General features: G+C 36.9%; 1 protein-coding gene across 2 annotated transcripts in view; it reads right to left on the bottom strand.

Annotated features, from left to right (window-relative positions):
- GPATCH8 (G-patch domain containing 8) overlaps positions 1–21,320 on the bottom strand; it is a 96,585-nt gene that overhangs the window by 52,740 nt on the left and 22,525 nt on the right. Inside the window, exons 2-3 of one of the 2 annotated variants that reach the window (XM_088143345.1) lie at positions 2,922–2,996; positions 832–866 (exon numbers count right to left, since the gene is read on the bottom strand). Coding sequence is in view for 1 of the 2 variants with exons in the window: in XM_088143344.1 (XP_087999470.1) it covers positions 2,922–2,996 (75 nt within the window). In the remaining variant the exon portion in view is untranslated. The remainder of the gene's footprint in view (positions 1–831; positions 867–2,921; positions 2,997–21,320) is intronic. The other variant, XM_088143344.1, reaches the window with a different exon arrangement.

The raw sequence follows: 21,320 nt of genomic DNA, 5'->3' as shown, positions 1-21,320 counted from the left end.
AGTTTCCACTGAAATCAATGAAGCTTAAATGGAATCTTTAACAAACTTATCCAATACCAAAATTCAAATAACTTATTCTGGATCCAAACAACACAAAGAGCAAGAATTAATAGCCTGCAAAAAGATAAGAAAAAGGCTACAGCATGGGACACTTTAAGAGAGCTGCTTGCAGATTCTAGAATCTCTACTCTTGGGAAAGAGAGTATAAACTCAAAACATGTTTTTAAACTTTTGGGAATGCTGCTTTTAAGATTTCGGATTTAGTTTATTATGCAGATCTGTGGACCAGAATCAAACATCTAGGAATACGATCCTTCTAAAGTTGCAATGTATCTTGATGCACTGCAATGAAATAGCACTGGGGCTTTCCTATTACATTCCCTTTAGGATGGTCAGCAATAGGTATCCTGTGAGCATGGTGATTATGGATCACAGAGTCATTTACCTTGTATTAACATCTCCAATATGCCATACAATATTGCTCCAATACTAACTATTCCATGACATTTGCACAGAGGGAAACTGGCTTTGCATTTCAATTGGTGTGTGTGCTTGTGCATGCAAACAAAGCTGAATTATTCAACAGAATCAAATGCAGCTGCATCACCACCATCCTTCCCACCCCCTCTGCAGCATTATTTCATGTGTCACCAATTACTATCATGCCTAATTCTAGCATCATGCCAGCACAATAAGACAGTAGATACTGAATGCAGTGTTTGTTGGACCAGAAGAACAGAAATAAGAAACGGGAAGGGGGGGGTAGCAAGGGGGAGGAAGAAAGGAAACCCTAGAAAAGAAATTAAAAATGCAGACCGTGCAAATACAAACCAGGTCATGGCTGCTTAGCTAATTTGGATCAACTGCTGTGGAAGAAAAAATGTCGAACACCCCAAGTTGTGTAAATTTCTGTGAACATCTCAACACGCACACAAATACACACACACAAATATCAATCTATTAAACAGAAAAGCATGTATATATTTTTTCCATCTGTGTGTATGTGTGTATATATATATATATATATATATATATATATATATATATAGCTTCTTTCTTAATACTACAGATTTTTAAGTATTCATGAATGCAGTGGAATTTAGAACAATTTACACTTAGCATTTATTTGTTTGTTTGTTTGTTTATTCAATTTCTCACCCACCCATCTCCCCCCAATGGGGGAACTCTGGGCGACTCACAACAAAGCATTTAGATAAAAGTTTAACTGAGTTGGCTTAATTTCCCAGCTGAGGTTATTAGTGAGCATAGCCAGAGCTATGTGCATTAATGATCCAAAGAAGACACTACTGTAGAATAATCTACATCGGGACATGGTACGAATTACCTTAGTAAAGGGTAAGGAACAAGTACCATGGTTTGGAAAGTACTGACCAGAAAGTTGAGGAAGGTAGCCACTGCTAAAAATGATGGCTAGGTTGTCCTGCCATTCCAATACTAGAATCAGACAAAAGGTCCACATGCCCTTGTTCTCTTCCCTATGGTTTTTAGATAATCTACCTTTGAAATAATAGAAAACAAGGTGAAATGGTATCATTTTCAGGGCTCCATGGATTCCAAGACTCCTAAGAAAGATTCCAGGATCTCATGGAATTGCCCTTATTAGTTATTTGTTAGTTCTTTAGTACAGAATTGCATTACAGCTTATTCTAAGAACTGTGCCTACCCATAGTACAAAACTCCAAAGATAATTACAATTTGCCATGAGCGGGAGGAAGAGAATACAGGTGATCCTCATTTAACAATCACTTGTTCAGCAACCGTTTAAACTTACAACAGTGCTGAATGAGTGGTAGTTATGACCAGTCCTCGTACTTACGGCCATTGCAGTGTCCCCACAGTCACATGATCACAATTTGCAACCTTCCCAGCTGGTTTATGACAAGCAAAGTCAATGGGGAAGTCAGCAGGAAGTCACAGGTCATGGTCATATGAGGTCCTCACTTAACAATGGCAACCAGGACTGCCAAAACTGCTGTCACTAAGCAGCGTAGTCATGTGGTTTTTCTTTTTACTTACAATTGTTTTGCTTAACGACAGAATTTCCAGTCCCAGTTAGCATTGTTAAGGAGGACTACCTGTAAACAAGGGCTTGGCAAATGCAAGTCTGCTCAGAGGCTGAAGAGATCACAAGATTAGGGGGACTGGGGACTCTTCAGATATATACTGTACATCCAAAGAACTAAAGGGGATGGACAAGACCAAAAGTGGTTAATGGACTGGATATTCTTTATTCCAGTTCTGAAAATAATGGAAGGAGGGAAGTTACTTTGTTTTCATTTTTAGAGCCTCACCTAAATCCTTTAAATTGCTGAATTTCAAACAGATATTTAGGCAGTAGAAAATATATTTTATTTCAGAAGAAGAAAGCAATACAGAGGTATGACATGAGAAGGAAGTTCAAAAATGAAACGTGCATAAAAAGAAAAACAAGTGTAGAAGCACATGAGGCAGTGACTTCATCCTTCCCTGTCTATAGCTTTTCTCCAGCAAATTCATACTCCAAGATTTTTTTAATATAAAAAACTATGAAGGTAATATTATTTTATGACTACCACTTATTTATGCTAATGTTGCTGTTTTTAGTCTGTATTCTCCTCCTCTGAGCCAAACAAAATATATATGACTTCTCAATTTTCATTAATCTAGAAATTAAAAAATACTATTTTTTCATCTATTAGGCTTTCAATTTATTAATATGAATTAAAGGCTTTTCATTTGTTAAAAGAACACTTAGTTTAAATAAATTAATGATCTATCTAACATTAATGTAAGGTAGGCAAATATACTAGTATCTATCCCTTCTAATAAGAACATGACTAACCAAGCTGCACATAAGACAAAGAATATGTGAGCACTACCTGGCCTTGCCAAGGGTTTGAGAATAAAAAGTCATGTCTTACCGATTCTATAGGCTTGTCTAATGACGCCTGCTCAATCTCCAGGTGGCCTTCTTCATACTGATCAAAGTGATTACCCTGCAAGAGAAGAATCACATATTATTCCCTCCTTGAGACACAAACAATTGTGCCTGAATTACTGTTAAAATGCCCATGAACAATTACTATCCATAGTTTCTCAGCCACATAGAAGCCCACTTCATCTGTTAATCATATTATAGCTTTGTATCAGCTCAGCGTTATCAGTTTGTTATGTCTTAAAAGACAAAGAATTCACATCTAACATCTAATCTAGTTTGCAATACCCATCACATATTGCAACAATTGCACGGCATATTTTACTAGACTTTAAATATCTTGGGATTACTTACTGACACACCAAGTCACCCAAGCGTGGTCATTGCTCCACAGAGCAACACAGTTAACTGAATGTTAGTTGAAGATGCATCACATTTCAAAGCAATATAGCTCTCTTATTTTTCTGCAAATCTCATATAAAGCAAGCATTAAGCAGTTATTAAAATATGTTTTATAAATATCACAATAAAATAGTACAGCTATAAGCATCTATGCTGCTACAATTAAATCTCCATAAAAAGTAAATACAGCTTAGAATAATGCTTTTTGTATTTTTCCATGTTTCTTTAGCCTGAAATTTTTTTTCATGTGATTTTGAGTCTGTTTACTAATGTTCACAAATCTGAAAATCTAGACTATGTTAAGGAGAATGATTTTTTCCAAAGAGTTAAAGTCCACAATTTTTGTTTCCATTTCTCCATAGTAAACTCTTTGATAAATCTGCCAAGATTGCTGAATATTCTGCTGGCCAGAAACACAGGCCAGGATGCACAACTTTTATTGGTTTTTAAGGATCTGCATTAAGCTTTGCACATCATAGCAAAGGATGCCTCTTTTGTTGGGGTAAAGATTCAAATGGACCCATCTTTTGGGGTGCTTTTGAGATTTTAAGAGATGAAATGAGAGTATTGGACTTGGGAGGCTCATTTTACCCCTTACAATTCCCCCCCCCCACAACAAAGACAACTTTTTGGACCCACGCATTCTGAGGCTTTATGGACCATAAAAGGATTATTGGCAGGCTACATTTTTTGCACTCATGTCTTACAGCCTGAGTTTGCAGCTGTTTTTTTTTTTTTGGACTCTATATTTTTATTGCCATCCTATGGCTACTGAAACTAGCACCTCTTTAAGAATCATTGCAAAAGTAACAACTGTGTGTGCTAGCAGTATTTGCAGGACTGGAACTGCTGAAAAATTGCTGAAATGCAAGCTTTCTGTATAGAGAACACACTGTCTTTGCCTTGGGTACAAGGGATGTTCTATCTGGGTGCTCAGATAGAATTCTGATTCACTGCATCTGCAGTCAGCTAATTGGGGATACATTAAATCAAAATCTTGCTGTAGCAGTTTTGACCTTTAAATACCTAAATGGCTTATATCCTTGGAGACAGCCTCTCCTGCTATGAACCTGCCCAGTTACCTAGATCAGATCCTGATCCTTCCACCCTCTCCACTCCTCCCCCCCTCCACTCATCTATCTTAAGCCAGGGGTCTTAACCTGTTCAGCTCCCAGGCTATGGAATACACTCTTTAAGGAGGTACATTTGGCTTCCCACTGTCCCAGTATATTGCAAAATGTCAAAACTTCCTTTAAGATTTATTTCTACCAATGCTGATTTTAAATTTCTCTTGCTTTTAATTATCTCATTTTTATTTTTAAATTTTATAATTTGTATTTTTAATTGTTGTAAGGTGGTGTAAAATAAGGAGGTAAACTTGAAGGAATGCAAGGTGTATTAAATAAATCACACAGTCCTGGGAAAGACAAAGGAGTAGGAAAGAAACTCAAGATAACCCCACCTTGATTCTGTTTGGTATAAGAGGGGGCAGAGGAATACTCTGGCAGGCTTTCAAGATTCTGTTATTATATCCTATAACAATTAGAGTTCTATTACTCTTTGTACTGTCTGTTCCCTGACCTGGCCTACCTCAAAGGACCAAGAGATTCCTTCAGTAAAGGATAGGTAGATGGGATATACATTTAGTAAATAATTACGTTATTTATTTGTTTCTAAAAAGAACACTTGTCTTCCATTGTTGCATATTAATTGCATAAGTTCTATATCCATTTAATTGTGCAATCTTTAATTTGTTTGGTCTCCAAATCGTATTTCAGCAGCAATGTATGTATAAACTCTAGATGTTCTGTATTTTGTGTTACTAGTATTTAAAATTCAACCAAATTGGATTTGAGTTTATCACCTTGTCTTTGTAATTTCTTCTACTATATTGCTCATTTGGAAATACTGAAACCACAGTGGCCCTGCTGAAATTCTAAGAGACTTTTGAATGATTCCGTTTTTGTTCTGTTAATAAAGTCTTTCAGACTGTAAGCTTTCTCTCCACTAAGATTTTAGCATATTTTTCTTCATGAAAAAATATATTTCACATTGGACAGAAAAAATAAGCCAATACTTTTAGTTCTAATACAGTGATTTTCTATACTTGTCGTGTTTTCATTTCAGTCCAAAGATATTTATTTATGTAGGCCTCTCCTGACGTCTGGCTCCTACCACAGATGCAATTCATACATACATACATACATACATCCTGCCTTTATTATTTTTATAAATAACTCAAGGTGGCTAACATACCTAATACTCCTTTCTCCTTTTTTCCCCCCAACAACAACCACCCTGTGAGGTGAGTTGGGCTGAGAGAGAGCGACTGGCTCAAAGTCACCCAGCCAGCTTTCATGCCTAAGGCAGGACTAAGAACTCACAGTCTCCTGCTTTCTAGCCTGGTGCCCTAACCACTAGACCAAACTGGCTCTAAGGTGCTAAAATCCAGTCTGTAATCCAGATCAAACAGCTGACCTAATGGTATACTGTAGCTTCAGATTTGGTATAGCCAGTCCCCTACTTTCTTTTATACCTTGTAATATCTTAAATTTAATCCTTGGTTGTTTATTATCTATTGCTGCACCCGCCCTATGGAACATCATTCCCCCCGAGGTCAAGACTTTGATTGCCTTCTGGATGGGCCTGAAGACCTGGCTTTGCCATCTAGCCTGGGGATCAGAGAGCGAGCCCATAAAATGGCTGTACTGTTCTTGAATGGCTGTGCTCTCCTAGTGATTGTACTGCATGGCTTTTAATTATTTGTTTTTAATGTTTGTATTGCTTGTATGGCTGTTTTATTTTTTGTTTTTAAAGTATTATGGTTTAATTGTAAACTACCCAGAGTCATGAATGTGAGATGGGCAGTTAGATAACATGAATGAATGAATGAATGAATATAAAACTGTTGGTCTTTGTCGCTTATTCAGCATCTTTTCATCAATTCTTATTGGGTCATTTGGAACAGGAAGCTAATCCTTAGAAAAATGTTCATTTTTACTGTCAATATTCTTCCAAACCAGATAGGTTCAGGTTTTTTCATCTAAAACTGCCCACCATTATGCTCTTCCAAATTAGTTTTGAATAAATCCTTATTATTTCCAGTTATAAAAATTCCAAATATTTAATTGGTTTAACAATCATGTTAAACCCTGTTGTTCATCTTACGTATTGTCATTCCTCTTCAGATAAAATTTCATGTAATCAGCTGTGTCTTATTCTTGTTGATACAATATCCAGATTCTGTATTGAATTGCTGTATATGTTCCATTAGCCATTCTAGAGAATCCCTTGGATGAGTAAGTGTTAAGTATAACATTGGCATATAGTTTTAACTTATGTTCTTGCCTTGCCATTTTGATTTCAGAAATTTCCTTGCTAATGATTCTAATGTCAATAAAAACAGAGAAGGAGAAACAGAGCAGCCATGTCTTAACCCTCTTGTGATAAAGCATGTTTCTGAAAAAGTTCCATTTACTATTATCATTGTTATTTGTTCCTGATAAATACTTTGAATCCATGTTAAAAAGTTTGAGGCAGAGTTCATCTTTAACACTGAAAACATAAAAGACTATTCCAAATGATCAAAAGCGCCTTCCACATTTAAAAAAATAGTTGCTGTCTTATTTTTCTGCTTAATATAATCAATAACATTCAAAATATTATATTGCCTTTTATGCACCTCTGAGGAACAAAGCCCATCTGATCAGAGTGTATTATGTTACAAGCAGATTATTTAGTCTTCCTGCTAAGATAGAAAAAAAAATATTTTTAACCAACATACAACAAAGAAATAGGTCTGGATGGGATGGATATTTTCCTTCTTTATAAATCAGATATAAAACCCTCTTGCCCTGATGGAGTTAATGAATGGAGCTGCTGAATTTCATTCATTACCTGAGTTAATATTTTTATTAGGATTTCTTTAAAAGTCTTAGTTACTGCAGAAAGTCTGTCTAGTCCTAGAGATTTATTCATTTTTAACTTTCGTCTGTTCTTTTGTAATTGGCTTATTAAGTACAATCTTTTGATGATCTATAAATTTCTCTTTACGCCTTATATAACTCTTTTGGTCAGAAAAGCTCTTAAGAAAAAGATCATTAGCCTAATAGCACATGATAATTGTATATTACCAAATTCAGTGAAAAAGAGGAAAATCTACAATGTGCAGATTATATAGGTCATTTGCAGTAATGTTTGGTGCTACATAGAGGAAACATGATTTAAACCTCTCCCCAGTTATATATACCCGTCCCATCAGGTCTCTCAAGAGAGGCATGTTGCAGGTCCCATTGGCTAGGGAATCTCATTGGGCAGGACCTAGGAAGAAAGCCTTTTCAACTAACTTGGGGATCCCATGGTAGAGTGGAGCCTGTTAGATGGTTGTATGACAGTTAATAGATGCACTCTCTGTATGTTTTCCTGCCATTTTGTTTTTATCTTGTTTTTATTTTAATTTAAATTGATTTTAATGGTTTTTATATATTCTTATTACTCATATACACTATGTGAGATGAGTGATGGTACAAATGTGATTAAATAAATAAATAAACAATCATTGCCTAAAAAGCCACAGTATTTTCAGTTCCTGCAAATTTTCAGACATTTGATTTAGCATGTCTGATTCAGTAAACAAAGCTAAGTAAGTCTGATATACCACTTATTTAGTCCCCCCCCCCCCGGTAACTTAAATTATTAAGAAATTCCTAATTAGAGTCATTTTCAATCAGGATGTGATTCTATTTAGAATTAGAATAAGTTAAAGTATATTTTAGATTTGATTTTAGTTGTCTAATTTTATTTGGGTTCATTATACTACTAATTAATGTTATGAACTAATCAATTTCTAAATTGATTTCTAAAAGTGGAAAATTTTCTTAAAAAGAAAAATATCAGTTCCAACTATATTTAAATACATTCAGAACAATGATGAGAGCACTCCTAAGCATAAACATTGTAAGAATCCCTAATGTAGCACTGCAGTTAGAAACAGACTTAACTCAGGCTGACGCCAGAGCTTGCATATGGCTTTTTAATAATTGCTTAAAATTGTATTTCTTTTTCCATTAGGATTTAGGTTCTGGGGTTTTCCCTTAATTTTCTAATCTCTCAGGAATGTCAGAGTGCTAAAGAGATTCTCAGACAGTGAAGTTTTCAGAGCGGACAGCAATCATATTTGAGCTTGTTGGCAGGTAGCTTTCTGGAAGATTTCGGAATCTTCAGAAAAAGAAAGTTAACTGAGTAAGCTTTTGACCTTGAAACAATGCAGAGCATTCATACTAGCTTGTTTCAATGCTTTCTCCTCAGCATTGCTCCAAAGAAGATACTGTACCATTCTCCTTGGGGAACAAAGTCAAAGTAGTGAACCACAATCTGTTGCATTATTCACTTTATTTTGATGCTGGTAGAACAGGAGAACAGAGCTCCCTTTTTAGTGAATAGAACAGGTAAATCTGCTGAATATATTCTTATTCTGTGCAGAACTGAAACTGTCAATTACTGTCAATGTGACAAATAATCCAACCTTTTGTTAATTCACATTCTTTTAAGTAAATGTGACATTTGATCCATGCAATCAGGTAGGGGATTCTTTTGGCTATGACTAGACACACCACAGCTTGGATGACAGCTTTACACAATATATCCACACGTTCTCTAATATATAGCTTTTGCCCTGGCTAGACGGGGTTAAATTCACTTTCCCAGTTTTACTGAGTTGCCTAAACAGCTCTTTAGGCTTTGGCTTACTTAACCCTTTTTGGTCTCTTTAAGTTCTTATAGGTTAAAGTGGCAGTTAAAGCGCTGCCTCTGCTAGCAACCTGTGCTAGGTTGCTCCTTATCTAAATCAAGTTATGGAACAAAGTTACTGCCAAGCTCTAGGTCAGGCTCCAAGCTGTGCTCTATGCAGGTTTGCTACTGAGCATGAAGCCAGGCTTCACAGAGATCAAGCAGAACTGGGGCTGCTTACCATGGCTTTTGGTTCTGACTACTGTTTCTTGCCCGTCACTGCTGAAGTTGCCCAGACATCACCTCCCACTTCCAATAGCCATTTTTCCTATGTCTCTGTTCTCCTGCTTATCCACCCATTCTCTGAGTTGGCTTTTCTTTTTCAAGGCTGAAGATCTGGGTGGGGCAAGGTGGACTAATCTGGCTGGTTAAGGATGTTGGCACATCCTTGAAAAGGCTAGGGTATGGGCTGTTATGCCTGTCAAAGAGCTGGGAATGGCCAACCAACTAGCTGGGATGCTAGCATGGATGCCTGCAAGTTGGATCTGATGGCCAGTCTGCCTCTTTCAGCAGGCGGGAGATGGGGAAAATTGAGTACTCCTTTATTGGGTTTCCTGACACAGCCAGGACACTAATAACCGTCATGTCCCTTCTGGGGGAGGGAAATAAATTGAGCCTAGCTTTGGGAAGAGGGAGGGGCTAACAGCAGCTTTGCCAGTTGGGTAGGTTCAGTGCTGGGCTTGCAGGGGGTACCTTCAAAAACACCTTTTCCCTCACAAACCTGAAAGCATGCTATTTAATATCTCTATGCCAGCTGGCTTGATTACTTGTTATTATATACAGCAAGAAATATTGCTGAATATGTATTGAATATGTCGTTATTTTCTTGTCTGTTTCCAATGTTTTATTCTATTCTTATTTCTTTGGTCAAGACCATAATAAATATTGGTTCACTGACTGGAAGGATCCTTCTTTTCAGTATTTATTTATTTATTTCCAAGATTGCTAGGTTGCTTTAATCTAATGACTTTTTTTACAAGATTTGAATAAACCAAGATGCATCAAAATAGACAGTATAGCCTAAAGATTAAGGTCCTTGTAGCTAATCCATAGGTCTGCCAAGACAACTTCCTGAAAAGGACCATAAAAGGATTTGGGCTCTAGGATATTATTCTAGCCAACCCACTGTGCCTAACATTATATCATCAATCTAGGCCTAAAGATCCAACCAGCTGTTAATATATGGAACACATGCATGTCAGATGGCATGTTGTGTTGCCATCTGGATTGTACTGTCAGCTTCTTCATTACATTTAATTCTAGCATGCCTAGAAATAAATTAAAAAAACGATCCAACAATTCAGGGAATGAAAGTTCTGGTATAGATGATAAAAATGAAGGGGAACAAATTAAAAGCTAATGATTATGGCAATACTACAAATTTGTTCAAGGCTAGAAATATACTACAATCAGTGAACTTCTGTATTATTCTTTGGTATTTACAAAGTTATTCTGCAGTTATATGGCCTTAGAGCTTTTAAAACTGGCATTTTAGCAAACCTAAGGGTAAAATATGAGGAGAGAACTTTTTTATTTGGAACTCAAGGAAACATGTGGGGATCACTCCTGATTTTATATCCCAACAGCCCTGTAAAGTAGGTTGACTATGAGAGAGCAAATGGCATAAAGTCACCCAGTTTACCTTACTGCTATGAATATGCACTGTGCATATTTAAGCAAAACAGTATGCAAGCATTGGCTAGTAGATTCACTTCATTGCCAAACGAACAACTTACAACTGGAAATGCTATTGCTTTTTTACCAATTTATACCAGAAAGACATAAATACAAAATTCTTGCTACAATTTATCTTCTCACTGATATGTATATGAAAAATGAGGACCCTGAGAAATGGAAGAAAAAAAAATGCTATCTAGGCAACTGCCATAAATACCTTTATGAGCACCCTATTCCTTCTAGGCTTCATACCAGGCAAGTGTTTTCAGCTATAGCTGACCATAGCACTTTAGCAAAGGTTCACTAATTGAGAAGGAAGAAACAGAATAAAAGCAAGCATCATTGCTCTGTCATTAAGATTTTTCACCTTTCTACTAACCTTACTGCTATAATGATAGTGTTTATTAAGATGATATCCAGAAAGTGTATACAAGTAGCCTCGCTTAATGACTGCCTCAGACAGCAACTGTTTGCAGTTACAATGGTGATGAAAAATTTATGACCAATGCCCATAATTATGACCTTCACAATGTCTCTCAGTCATGTCTTCACCATTACAGTCAGTTAGTGCATGCTGTCCTGTATAAAACTGTAAACACAGTCACGGTCACATGATTTTTCACTTAACAACCACTTTGCTTAATGACCAAATTGCAGGTCCCAATTGTGGTCACTAAATGTGGACTACTGATACATTCAGAGCAATGCTTTTTAAAAGTTATATCACAAACCTAAACCTACATGACCTTTGTAAATTGGTTATTAGATTTTTTTAATCTCTTTTTCCTGTTTCTTTTCCTTGGTTGTTCAGATGGGGTTTTTTAATATTGCATAATAATTTATATATTTTGTTACTGTTAAACCTCTTATATTTCATATATACGTATAAATATATATGAATTAGATCAGATCAGAAAAATATTTAGTCCAGTTCTATGTCAGAAATGACAGCAACAGTTAGAAAGACCGAACACTATAGGATTTTCTCATAGGAAATTTCCTCTGTACTCTACCATTTTGATTTTAATTTTCTAGCTCTACATGGATATGGATATGGATATGGAAACCAGAGCTGTACATAGTATTCATATAAAGGTTTACAATTTATAACAGTACACAGATTTTTATAAAGGATTATAATTCATTCAATTTCTTTCCTAAAGATTTTTCACATGACCTTTGCCTTGTCTGCAGATGCCACAAATTCAAATGCCAGCATGCTTAAGTTATCTACTACTTGTGTCTGAGCAAAATTTGACTCTCAAAACATCATAAAATTGGATCTTTCTGAATTACAGTGTGTAGACTTTTTTGTTATCAACAAAAGAAACTACTAGAAACTACTAACTATTCATTTCCTGTGCTGAAAGGTGTTGAACAGAAAAGAAAAAGCAACAACGGAGCAGGATTTCTGTGTGAAAGTTTAAAGAAAAAGAATACAGTGGTACCTCTACTTACGAACTTAATCCGTTCCATGACTCTGATCGCAAGTCGAGTTGGTCGCAAGTCGAAGTAAATTTTCCTATAAGGTTCAATGTAAGTACCATTAATCTGTTCCGGTGTCCGCAGACCACGTGTCAGGGGCGGAAAAATGGCCGCGGACCACGTGGAACGGGTGGGGAAATGGCCGTGGACCACGTGGAACGGGTGGAAAATGGCAGTGGACCACGTGGAACGGGCGGAAAAATGGCTGCGGACCACGTGGAACGGGCGGGAAAATGGCCGCAGACCACGTGGAACGGGTGGGAAAATGGCCGCGGACCACGTGGCATGGGCGGAAAAACGGCCGTGGACCACGTGGAACGGGCAGGAAATGGCCGCAGACCACGTGGCACGGGCGGAAAAATGGCCGCGGACCACGTGGAATGGGCGGGAAATGGCCACAGACCACGTGGAACGGGCAGAAAATGGCCGCGGACCACGTGGCACGGCGGAAAATGGCCGCGGACCACGTGGAACGGGCGGGAAATGGCCACGGACCACGTGGCACGGCGGGAAATGGCCGCGGACCACATGGAACGGGCGGAAAATGGCCGCGGACCACGTGGCACGGGCGGAAAATGGCTGCGGACCACGTGGCATGGGCGGAAAATGGCCACGGACCACATGGAACAGCGGAAAATGGCCGCGGACCACGTGGCACGGGCGGAAAATGGCCGCAGACGTGGCACGGGGGGGAAATGGCCGTGGACCACGTGGCACGGGTGGAAAATGGCCGCGGACCACGTGGAATGGGCGGAAAATGGCCGCGGATCCGGTTCGTAAGTCGAGGCGAGTTTGTAAGTAGAGGTAAATTTTTGGGGCCGGAGGTGATCGTATCTCAAAAAATTCGTAAGTAGGGGCGTTCGTAAGTAGAGGTACCACTGTACAAGGAGACAATTTTCTAACTAAGCCCTAACAGTAACAATCAGAAGATAAATGAAGAAACCTCAGTGCATTTCTAATTTTATTTTTTCTCATGAGAGCTATGATGGTTGCAGTGTTATCTGCATGATAGCATCAGCATTTCATGCGTGTACCCTTTCATCAAAGTATATTACGTTTAGGGGTGTGGTTCTCACTTTTTTGAATACAAGATGCTAGGTTCAATTGACCCTCATTGGCCATCTGGCTCAGTCAATCATAATTGGAGGATAAAAACTCAGATTTGTCATGGAGGCCCATGTTAGTCATGGGAGGGGCCAGAGAACTAAGGGAATTAGGCTGAAGCATAAAAATTCTTCTTACGTGGGGAAGGGTGCAGCTGAAACTGGAACCAAAAGAAGCTCATTATTCTTGGCACTTTCATTTTCAAATTCCAAATTACCATTCTTCTCTGACCCAGTAGCTCACAGGTCCTCAGATGGACATATTTGAAATTCTGGAAGTACATCATGGAAATTTGCACAAAATGGCTACCATTGGGAATTGTCCACACACAATATGGCGGTCAAAATGGTCACAGCCAGTCACTGAACACAACAGCAAGGACTTGGTGAAGGTACTCACCAGCACCACACTCTAGGTCTCCAAACTACCTTTATTTGACCTTTGCCTTATATGTGTAGGTTGGCATACTTCCAAACAAATTATTGAGCTATAAGCATGTTCCATTTCTATTATCTAAAAATGCCTACAGGACTCAGAAACATTCTGGGAAATAAAGAAGCTGCTCAATGCTGGTACTCTGTTTTATAACATGTCAATTTCTTCCTTTTTCTGATGGAACAAGACCAGTGTCTATGGGAGCCAATGAGTCAATGGCTCACGAAGGAATTGGAGATCTATTTTACTTCTAACATTTAGAGAATTTTAAAAATATTCTTTGGCTGAAAGAGTATATTGCATAAAATCAAGCAGAGAAAGACAATTCCCTGTCTGCAGGGTTATAATCTAAAAGACATAAAAAGGGAAGTGGGATAAAGGATGAGAAAAATAAGCAAACTCAGGCATCAAATTTTGAAACTGTAGAAGAATTTCTATGATACCTGAAAGAAAAATAGTAAAAGGAGAAAAGGAGCAAAAGTCATTGACTGAGAAAAGTCAATGGAGTGGCTCTTTCTCATCTGTCAACTCTGCTAAAGGCTGGTTCAGTGGTGACATCCAAGGGAGAGGCCAGTAAAGCTGACAGAAGTCTGCACATGTCCTATAGCAGGAAAACTGCCTCCATTTTTGGGGCCTGAAGATCTGGGGTATCCTAGCCTGTGAATTGATATATTCATAATACACAGTCCTTACATTACAGTAACAGCAATACTGCTTTATTCCTGAATCTCTTTATAGCTATTGAATGGAATTACAACATACCTCCTCTATAGCATATTCTGAAGGACAGAAACAGCATTGTGGCTATTATTATGCAATACAGCTTAATGTTTAATTTGCCACTAGCAACAACCTAAGTAGTCCCCATGCCTCAGAAAGTTACATTCAAAATTACAGGCTTTCAGAGTGGACCCCAGTGTATAATGTCAGGGTTGTGATTTGATAAGAGATGTATAAATATTAATTTGCTTTAAAAAAAAAAGTAACAGGAATTTTCAGGGTACCTGATTAAAAATGAAACCCCTATTTAAATTAAATATTTAAGTTCTACACAATTCTTAAAATAGAGAGCCAGTTTGGTGTAGTTGTTAAAGTGCTGGCCTAGAAACCAAGAGACGGTGAGTTCTAGGCCTCCCTTAGGCATGAAATCTGGCTGGGTGACTTTGGGCCAGCCACTCTCTCTCAGCCCAATCTACCTCACAGGATTGTTTCTGTGGGGAAAATAGGAGGCAGGAGTATTAGGTACGTTTACCACCTTGAGTTATATATAAAAAAGGTGGAAAATAATAATAATAATAATAATAATAATAATAATAATGATGATGATGATGATGATGATGATGATGATGATGATGATGATGATGATATCATCATCATCATCATCATCATCATCCCATGTCCTTGGGAAGGACTTGATAGGTGGATAAAAATGCCAAATCCAGTCTAAACATCTGGTTGACTGTGTGACCAACCAAAATAATAATCTGCTAAAGCCAACTTTTAAAATAAAAGAGAGGGAAAATAATGAATGCATGCAGTACAATAGATCAAGTATTGTATTTATTATTTTAAGAAATTATGTTTATATTACATCTCATGAAACATAGAGTTTACAATAATTGTAACTCTTGCACTTGGAAAATTCTGGGCAGTCTATTAATATCATAATTACCTCTGGTCTTAAGGCAAACATAACTGTTCTGCACAAAAATAATCTGGGCCACATTAATCAGTTTTCTGATGATACTTGCAGATGGCAAAAGCACTTTGGCTATCCTCCACCAGGCTTTTATTATACTGTATGATATAATATATATAGTATATTATAATAAGCAGGATGGACTAATTTAGAAAAGGCATTCCTTAATAGCATAAATCCTTGATTTTTTTTATTGATTTGTCTTGTTTTACATAGCAAAAGAACTGGCCAAAATGTTCAAATAATTAGTTTAGTAGAACAGTAATAAAGAAGAGAATTGTTTATGTTTCAAAGACAGACCAAGCTAATGAACTGCTGTAACAATTCTAATAAATTACTTTTGAAATTTAACAATATTATACAAAAACAAGCATATCTAAACAGCCTTGGTTTGGTAATAATAGGTGACAAGGAATTGCATACAGCAGAGAAACCAAGCAGGCTTCATGATGAGGAAAGCTTCTTCTTCCATTAAAAATGCCATGGATGGCTGGAGGAGAAGTAGAGTTCTCTGTGCCATTTCCACCAGCCCCCAACAAGTAAAAAAAAATAAATCTAAAAGCTTATTTATATGGGTTTATGGAAGGGTTTTTTAATTTATAATAGGAAGGCTGGCTTCAAAAAATAGAAATAATTTATTTTAAATGTTAATTCTAACCTTCGTTTTTAATGATTCACTATTTTATGCTCCTTTGGGAAAATGTTACATTTTGAACCATAATTTAGAAATCTTAAGTAAAATACAGAATTAATCAGCCAAAAAAACTTCAAGGACCAGAGAACCCAATAGCATCTTCCATAGTGTCCATCAAGCTCCCTTTGTCATTGATTTGTTTTTTAGATTCTTTACACACACACACACACACACACACACACACACACAGGGTCACAATAAAAAAAAGAATTAGGGGAGGAGGGGGGAGAAGGATTATAGTCAAGTGTTTTATTTGGAAATTTACCATCTGCCTAGGGAGGAAAAAAAAACAATTCTGCAGGGAAGTAACCTAATTTACATTCTGGTAAATAGACTCTGTGACTGGTCATATCCATCATGACAGTCATGTGTCCATGACAATGATCTCCACATTCCAAGTGTAACCACCAGGCCCCAACATTTGGAACCCCCACTCTAGTTGCTGATGGATCGAGTCTATAACACCCTCTTCCAAGTTAGAATGAAAGTCATGTTGAATAGTTAACTAGTAAAATAGTTTTTTTTTTTTAAAAAAACTGTAACTAAAGGATTTGTGTGTTTTCCTTAGCAGCATTAATGTTTGGAATCCCAGCATCATACTATTAATATGTTTGTTTTATTATTCATTAACCTTTTGAAGGATCTTACGTAACTTTTTTTTAGCAAAAGATATGAATGATAACCCTCAGAGAACTTCAAGGACATCTCAAGTCACAGGACAGAACATGAACTATTGGTTCCCATCAACCTAAAACTCACAATTCTACACTTCCTACATACAGTGAATTGCATGGTAAAACTATTCCTAACCTGTACCTCTTCAGGATATTGGCAGAACACTGCACAGTGAATGCTCTCCCTACCCCAAAACCACTGATTTGAGGCAGAAGACCAAGTCAGAATCAGTCCTGTTCTTAACCTTCTTCCCCTTCAATGCTTGCATTGTGAATTTCTTTATGGTTACACTTTTTTAATATTCCAAAGCTCTTGTACAGAGCTCAAGAATGGTTTATCTTTTTTTCAAGTAATTTTATTAAAGATTATAATTACAATAATAAAAACTAATACAAACTAAAAGAAAGTTAGAAAAATAGAAAGAGTAAAAGGTGCAAAGAGGAAATAAATTGAAAACACAGCAAGAAAGAAACGAATATAGTAAAGAGAAAGAAAAGAAATATATAAAGAAGTGACTCCCAACCTTCATCACAAGTATAAACAATTTTAGTAAATTTTCACCTCCTCTTAAATTACAACAAATGACCTCTTCTTATATCCCATCTCTTATCTATAAACAAATCCATAAAGCATCGTCATTTCAGTCCTGAAGTCAGCAAAAGTCCATTAAGGGTTACCAGAAATAACAACATATCTATTCTAACCTTGATCAAATAAACCAACTTTATATTCCTTCCTTTTACTTCTAACAATCTTAATCTTTAGTCCATTCAAATAATGTCATAGAACTTGATTTCTTTCCATTTCTTCTTGGTTTCCTCTCATGAGATTCTTCAAAGTTTTAACAAGTCTCTTTTGTAAGTCCAATATAGAAAAATTATCCCGGTTGGCTAATCACTCTCTTGGTTTATTGTTAGTATGCCCCTTTTAATTATTAAAACATCAGTCAGTTTCTTTTGTATGTCCAGTGTAACATCTTTTTCCATATCATTCTTGTAGCCTGTTGTTTGTAAGTCCACCTTCAACTCAGCCTCTGTCTTGTCAGGTAAAACGTGCTCCTCTTCCATAACATTTTTTAGGCATAGTCTATCCATAGAGGCATATATCACTATTGACACTGCTAATAATTTCTGATTCCATTTTTCAAAAATATCCTTCAATATTTCCAGTTAGAATATTTTGTGCCATTCTGTAACTGTCAAGTTTATGTGTTCTTCTGCTTTAATTGAAAGCTTTAGCTCCCTCTAGTGTCCAGATTTTAAAATTTTATTATTATTATTTAATCTAAAACAAAAGCATTTTCCCACGGGAAGGATTCTTTATAATTAATTCCAAAAACTTATTTCAAATTTATCTGGATCTTTAGTCCATTTGTAACTTTTTAAACCAACCTTTTGCTTTCTATTTTTTTTTTTTTAAGTTCTTAAGCTTATAGTTAAATTTTTCTTCCATTAAGGATCCAAGGCAGACTCACCTGGTGTTTTCAGATCTGTCAATCCAAAGATTCCTAATAGTTGAAAAGTAGTTAATAAACAATTTCTGAATGTGATTAGAAATGGAAGCATGCAAACTTAGTGTCCTTTTAAAGGCACCAACTGCAGTTTGAGCAAGATGGCTATTCCCTTGTCTCCCAGTGCTCAAAACCCACCAAAGCCTACTGTCTTGTGGTCTCCTCGCGAGGAGCAACTGTCTGAAGCACTTGTGGGTGATCTCCCATCCTCTCTTTGCCCAGAGAGGTTTGAAGAACCAGTCTACTTGCTGTGGTTGTTGGCATCGCTTTTCGTAGAGCTGCCTTCAGTCCACCATTTCTTCCTCCAGAAGTTGCCAAGAATAGTTTCTTGTCAAACAAAAATTTTAAAAAAGGCCTATTACATGAAGCTATGTGCAGCACATATATCAGCATGATTACTCAGGGCCAAAACATCTGCTTCAGAAGTCATATCATATCATATCATATCATATCATATCTAGGTATTCACTATTTTCTGATATGTTATTTTACTTCAAAGCCAATATGTATACTCACATAATAGATAACAACCATGATTTTAAAAACTATTTGATAGATTTTAGTTTATTTTTCTTTTAAAATGTCACTATGCTACATGTCCCTTATAATATAGAGACCTCATAGTGAATATATTCATGTGCACTATATCATATCAATCCTTAATAATATAAACTCTATATTCAACATGTTTGTACTCCTTATACTCAGATAACACTCAAGCCAAATTATCTAGAACAGTAACACTGTTTCTACCAACTGTTGTTTTTGAAAAACCACAAACAGAAATTATACTTTTGTCACAAATGCTATTATGCACATATGTCACTTCCATCAACTTCATGACTCTTCCTCACATACCAAGTAGAACATAACCTGTGTATGCATAAATGAAGTAACATTATGAGAACCTTTAATTCTCCAGTTTTTGAAAAGGCAGCCAAAACATGGCTAGATATGATATCTAGTTGGACCACACTGCCTTAGTATTCTTGCTTCATTTCTGTTAACTGCAGAAATGCCATCATGGAGCATATCCACAACCCATCACAGTATATCTAACTAAAAATCTGCACATGTGCACAAGAAAATGGACAATTCATTCTTGACCATGTCCTCATTTTTAAATTGTTGGCTATGCAATATGCAACAGAAGAGGAAAACTGTGGATTAGATTTCTGCACAATAGAGGAACTCATATGAAAGAGATGGCTGGGAATCTCAGTAAGTATTGTGGTTAAAATATCTCTACTCTTAGCATTTCCAATGCAGGTAGGTTCAATGAAATGTTTGCTGGTATGGGGAATGAAATTAAAGTATATACAAGAAAACAGAACAAAGAGAAGACAAAGAAATAAAGAAGCAGGGAGGCTGCGTGAATTGTCAGGGTGGTAACCATGCCTACCACATCTAATTACTTATTTTTCTTACTCTATAATTATTTTTGTTTTCAGTTTTAACAATATTTTCTTTAATGCAGTCTTACTTTACTTTTTTTGAAGCTGAAACATGAAGGCTTAAAAGAGTGGAATTGTATGTTATGGTATTCACTGCACCCCTCCCTTGTAATCAGACTCTTGGTCAAGTTATTTGCAAATTACTCTTGGCCCTGCATGCTGTCAGCTGCTCTCTCCCCAATCAATCATCACTGTTCAGAAAGTTCTAAGAACTTCTTCAAACAGATAATGTTGCTTAATATCACTTCATGAACAGTATGAGTGGGTTAGGTACTACTAGCTGTAATTTACATTCAAGTTTGTTCTTGATGTACAAAATATCCAACAGAAATCCTTAATTTCACAAATGAGTTCCTAAAAAAATACAAATTCTACAGTGTAAAACATGTGAACAACGAATGTTTAGAGATACAAAATTGAAGATTGTATGTAGTAGTGTACTTTATTTTTTATCCTATCAGTTCTCCAAGGAGCTCACGATAATGAATACACAATTCTTTTGTTCATTTTATACTTCGGATGAGAATGAGGTCAAGTTCATAAACCATGGTTTGTTAATCAAGATTTAGGAATAAGTTACAAGTGGAGGATTCATATAACAGGCTAAGAATATACATGGTTCATAATCCAAAACTTCTGAGCTCACAAAACAGTATTAATGCCTATAATTATGTGAGAGCCTGAAGAGTCAGTATTGTTTAAGATTACTTGCTAGCATATTTTCTGGCTGAATGGAGATGCAAATTTATGCCTTCCCACTCCTAATCTAGTTCTCTTAACCAGCACTGAAGTGACCAACAGAAAGATACATTTGTTCCCCCAGCTTTACATTTATGGCCTTGCAGAGCTACTCAAGACCACAATGGTGAAATCTGGCTTTGGAATGGCAATTCCTGGGAGTCTTGATTCTTTGCTTTCTTAAAAAGCTCCTGAAAAGGTTGCTACACTTTTTGGCAGACTAACCCCCCAAACCCTAACCCCCCAAAACATGTACCAATCCATAACCCATGGTTAACAAATCACAGCTCTTGAGCACACACAATAGACTATATGGCCCACAAGCCACATACAGCCCGCCAAGCAGCCTCATGCACCCCACTGGTGATTTCTGAAAACTTAACAAATCCACTGCTCCCAAACGTCACAGCTGCCAGGAAGGATCCACCATCATCTAATTTTTTGCAGCCACCTCTGCTCTGAAAGACATGCTGCCGAATGCCTCCAACACCTCCAGGCCTCACAGATATCTTCAGTGCAACTGTTGCATTGCTAGCTGCCAAACAGATTATTGGCTTGCCAGCTATTATTTTGTGGCCTGTGATTATCTTTAAGTTATCAATGTTGCCCTCTCCCAAAACCAAGTAAACTACAGTTATGGCATGAATGCATAACTTTGAGCTCAAGGCCACTTTTGCCTTTAAGTGCTCTGCTGAGAGTTGGACTTCAAAAAGTGGATGGATCAG

Source organism: Python bivittatus, unplaced genomic scaffold (genome assembly GCF_059951505.1).
Source record: "Python bivittatus isolate LINGU-HERP-01145 unplaced genomic scaffold, Pbiv_v1 ctg000410_np1212, whole genome shotgun sequence".
NCBI classification, from domain to species: Eukaryota; Metazoa; Chordata; class Lepidosauria; order Squamata; family Pythonidae; genus Python; species Python bivittatus.
This window is presented reverse-complemented; position numbering and strand designations above follow the sequence as displayed.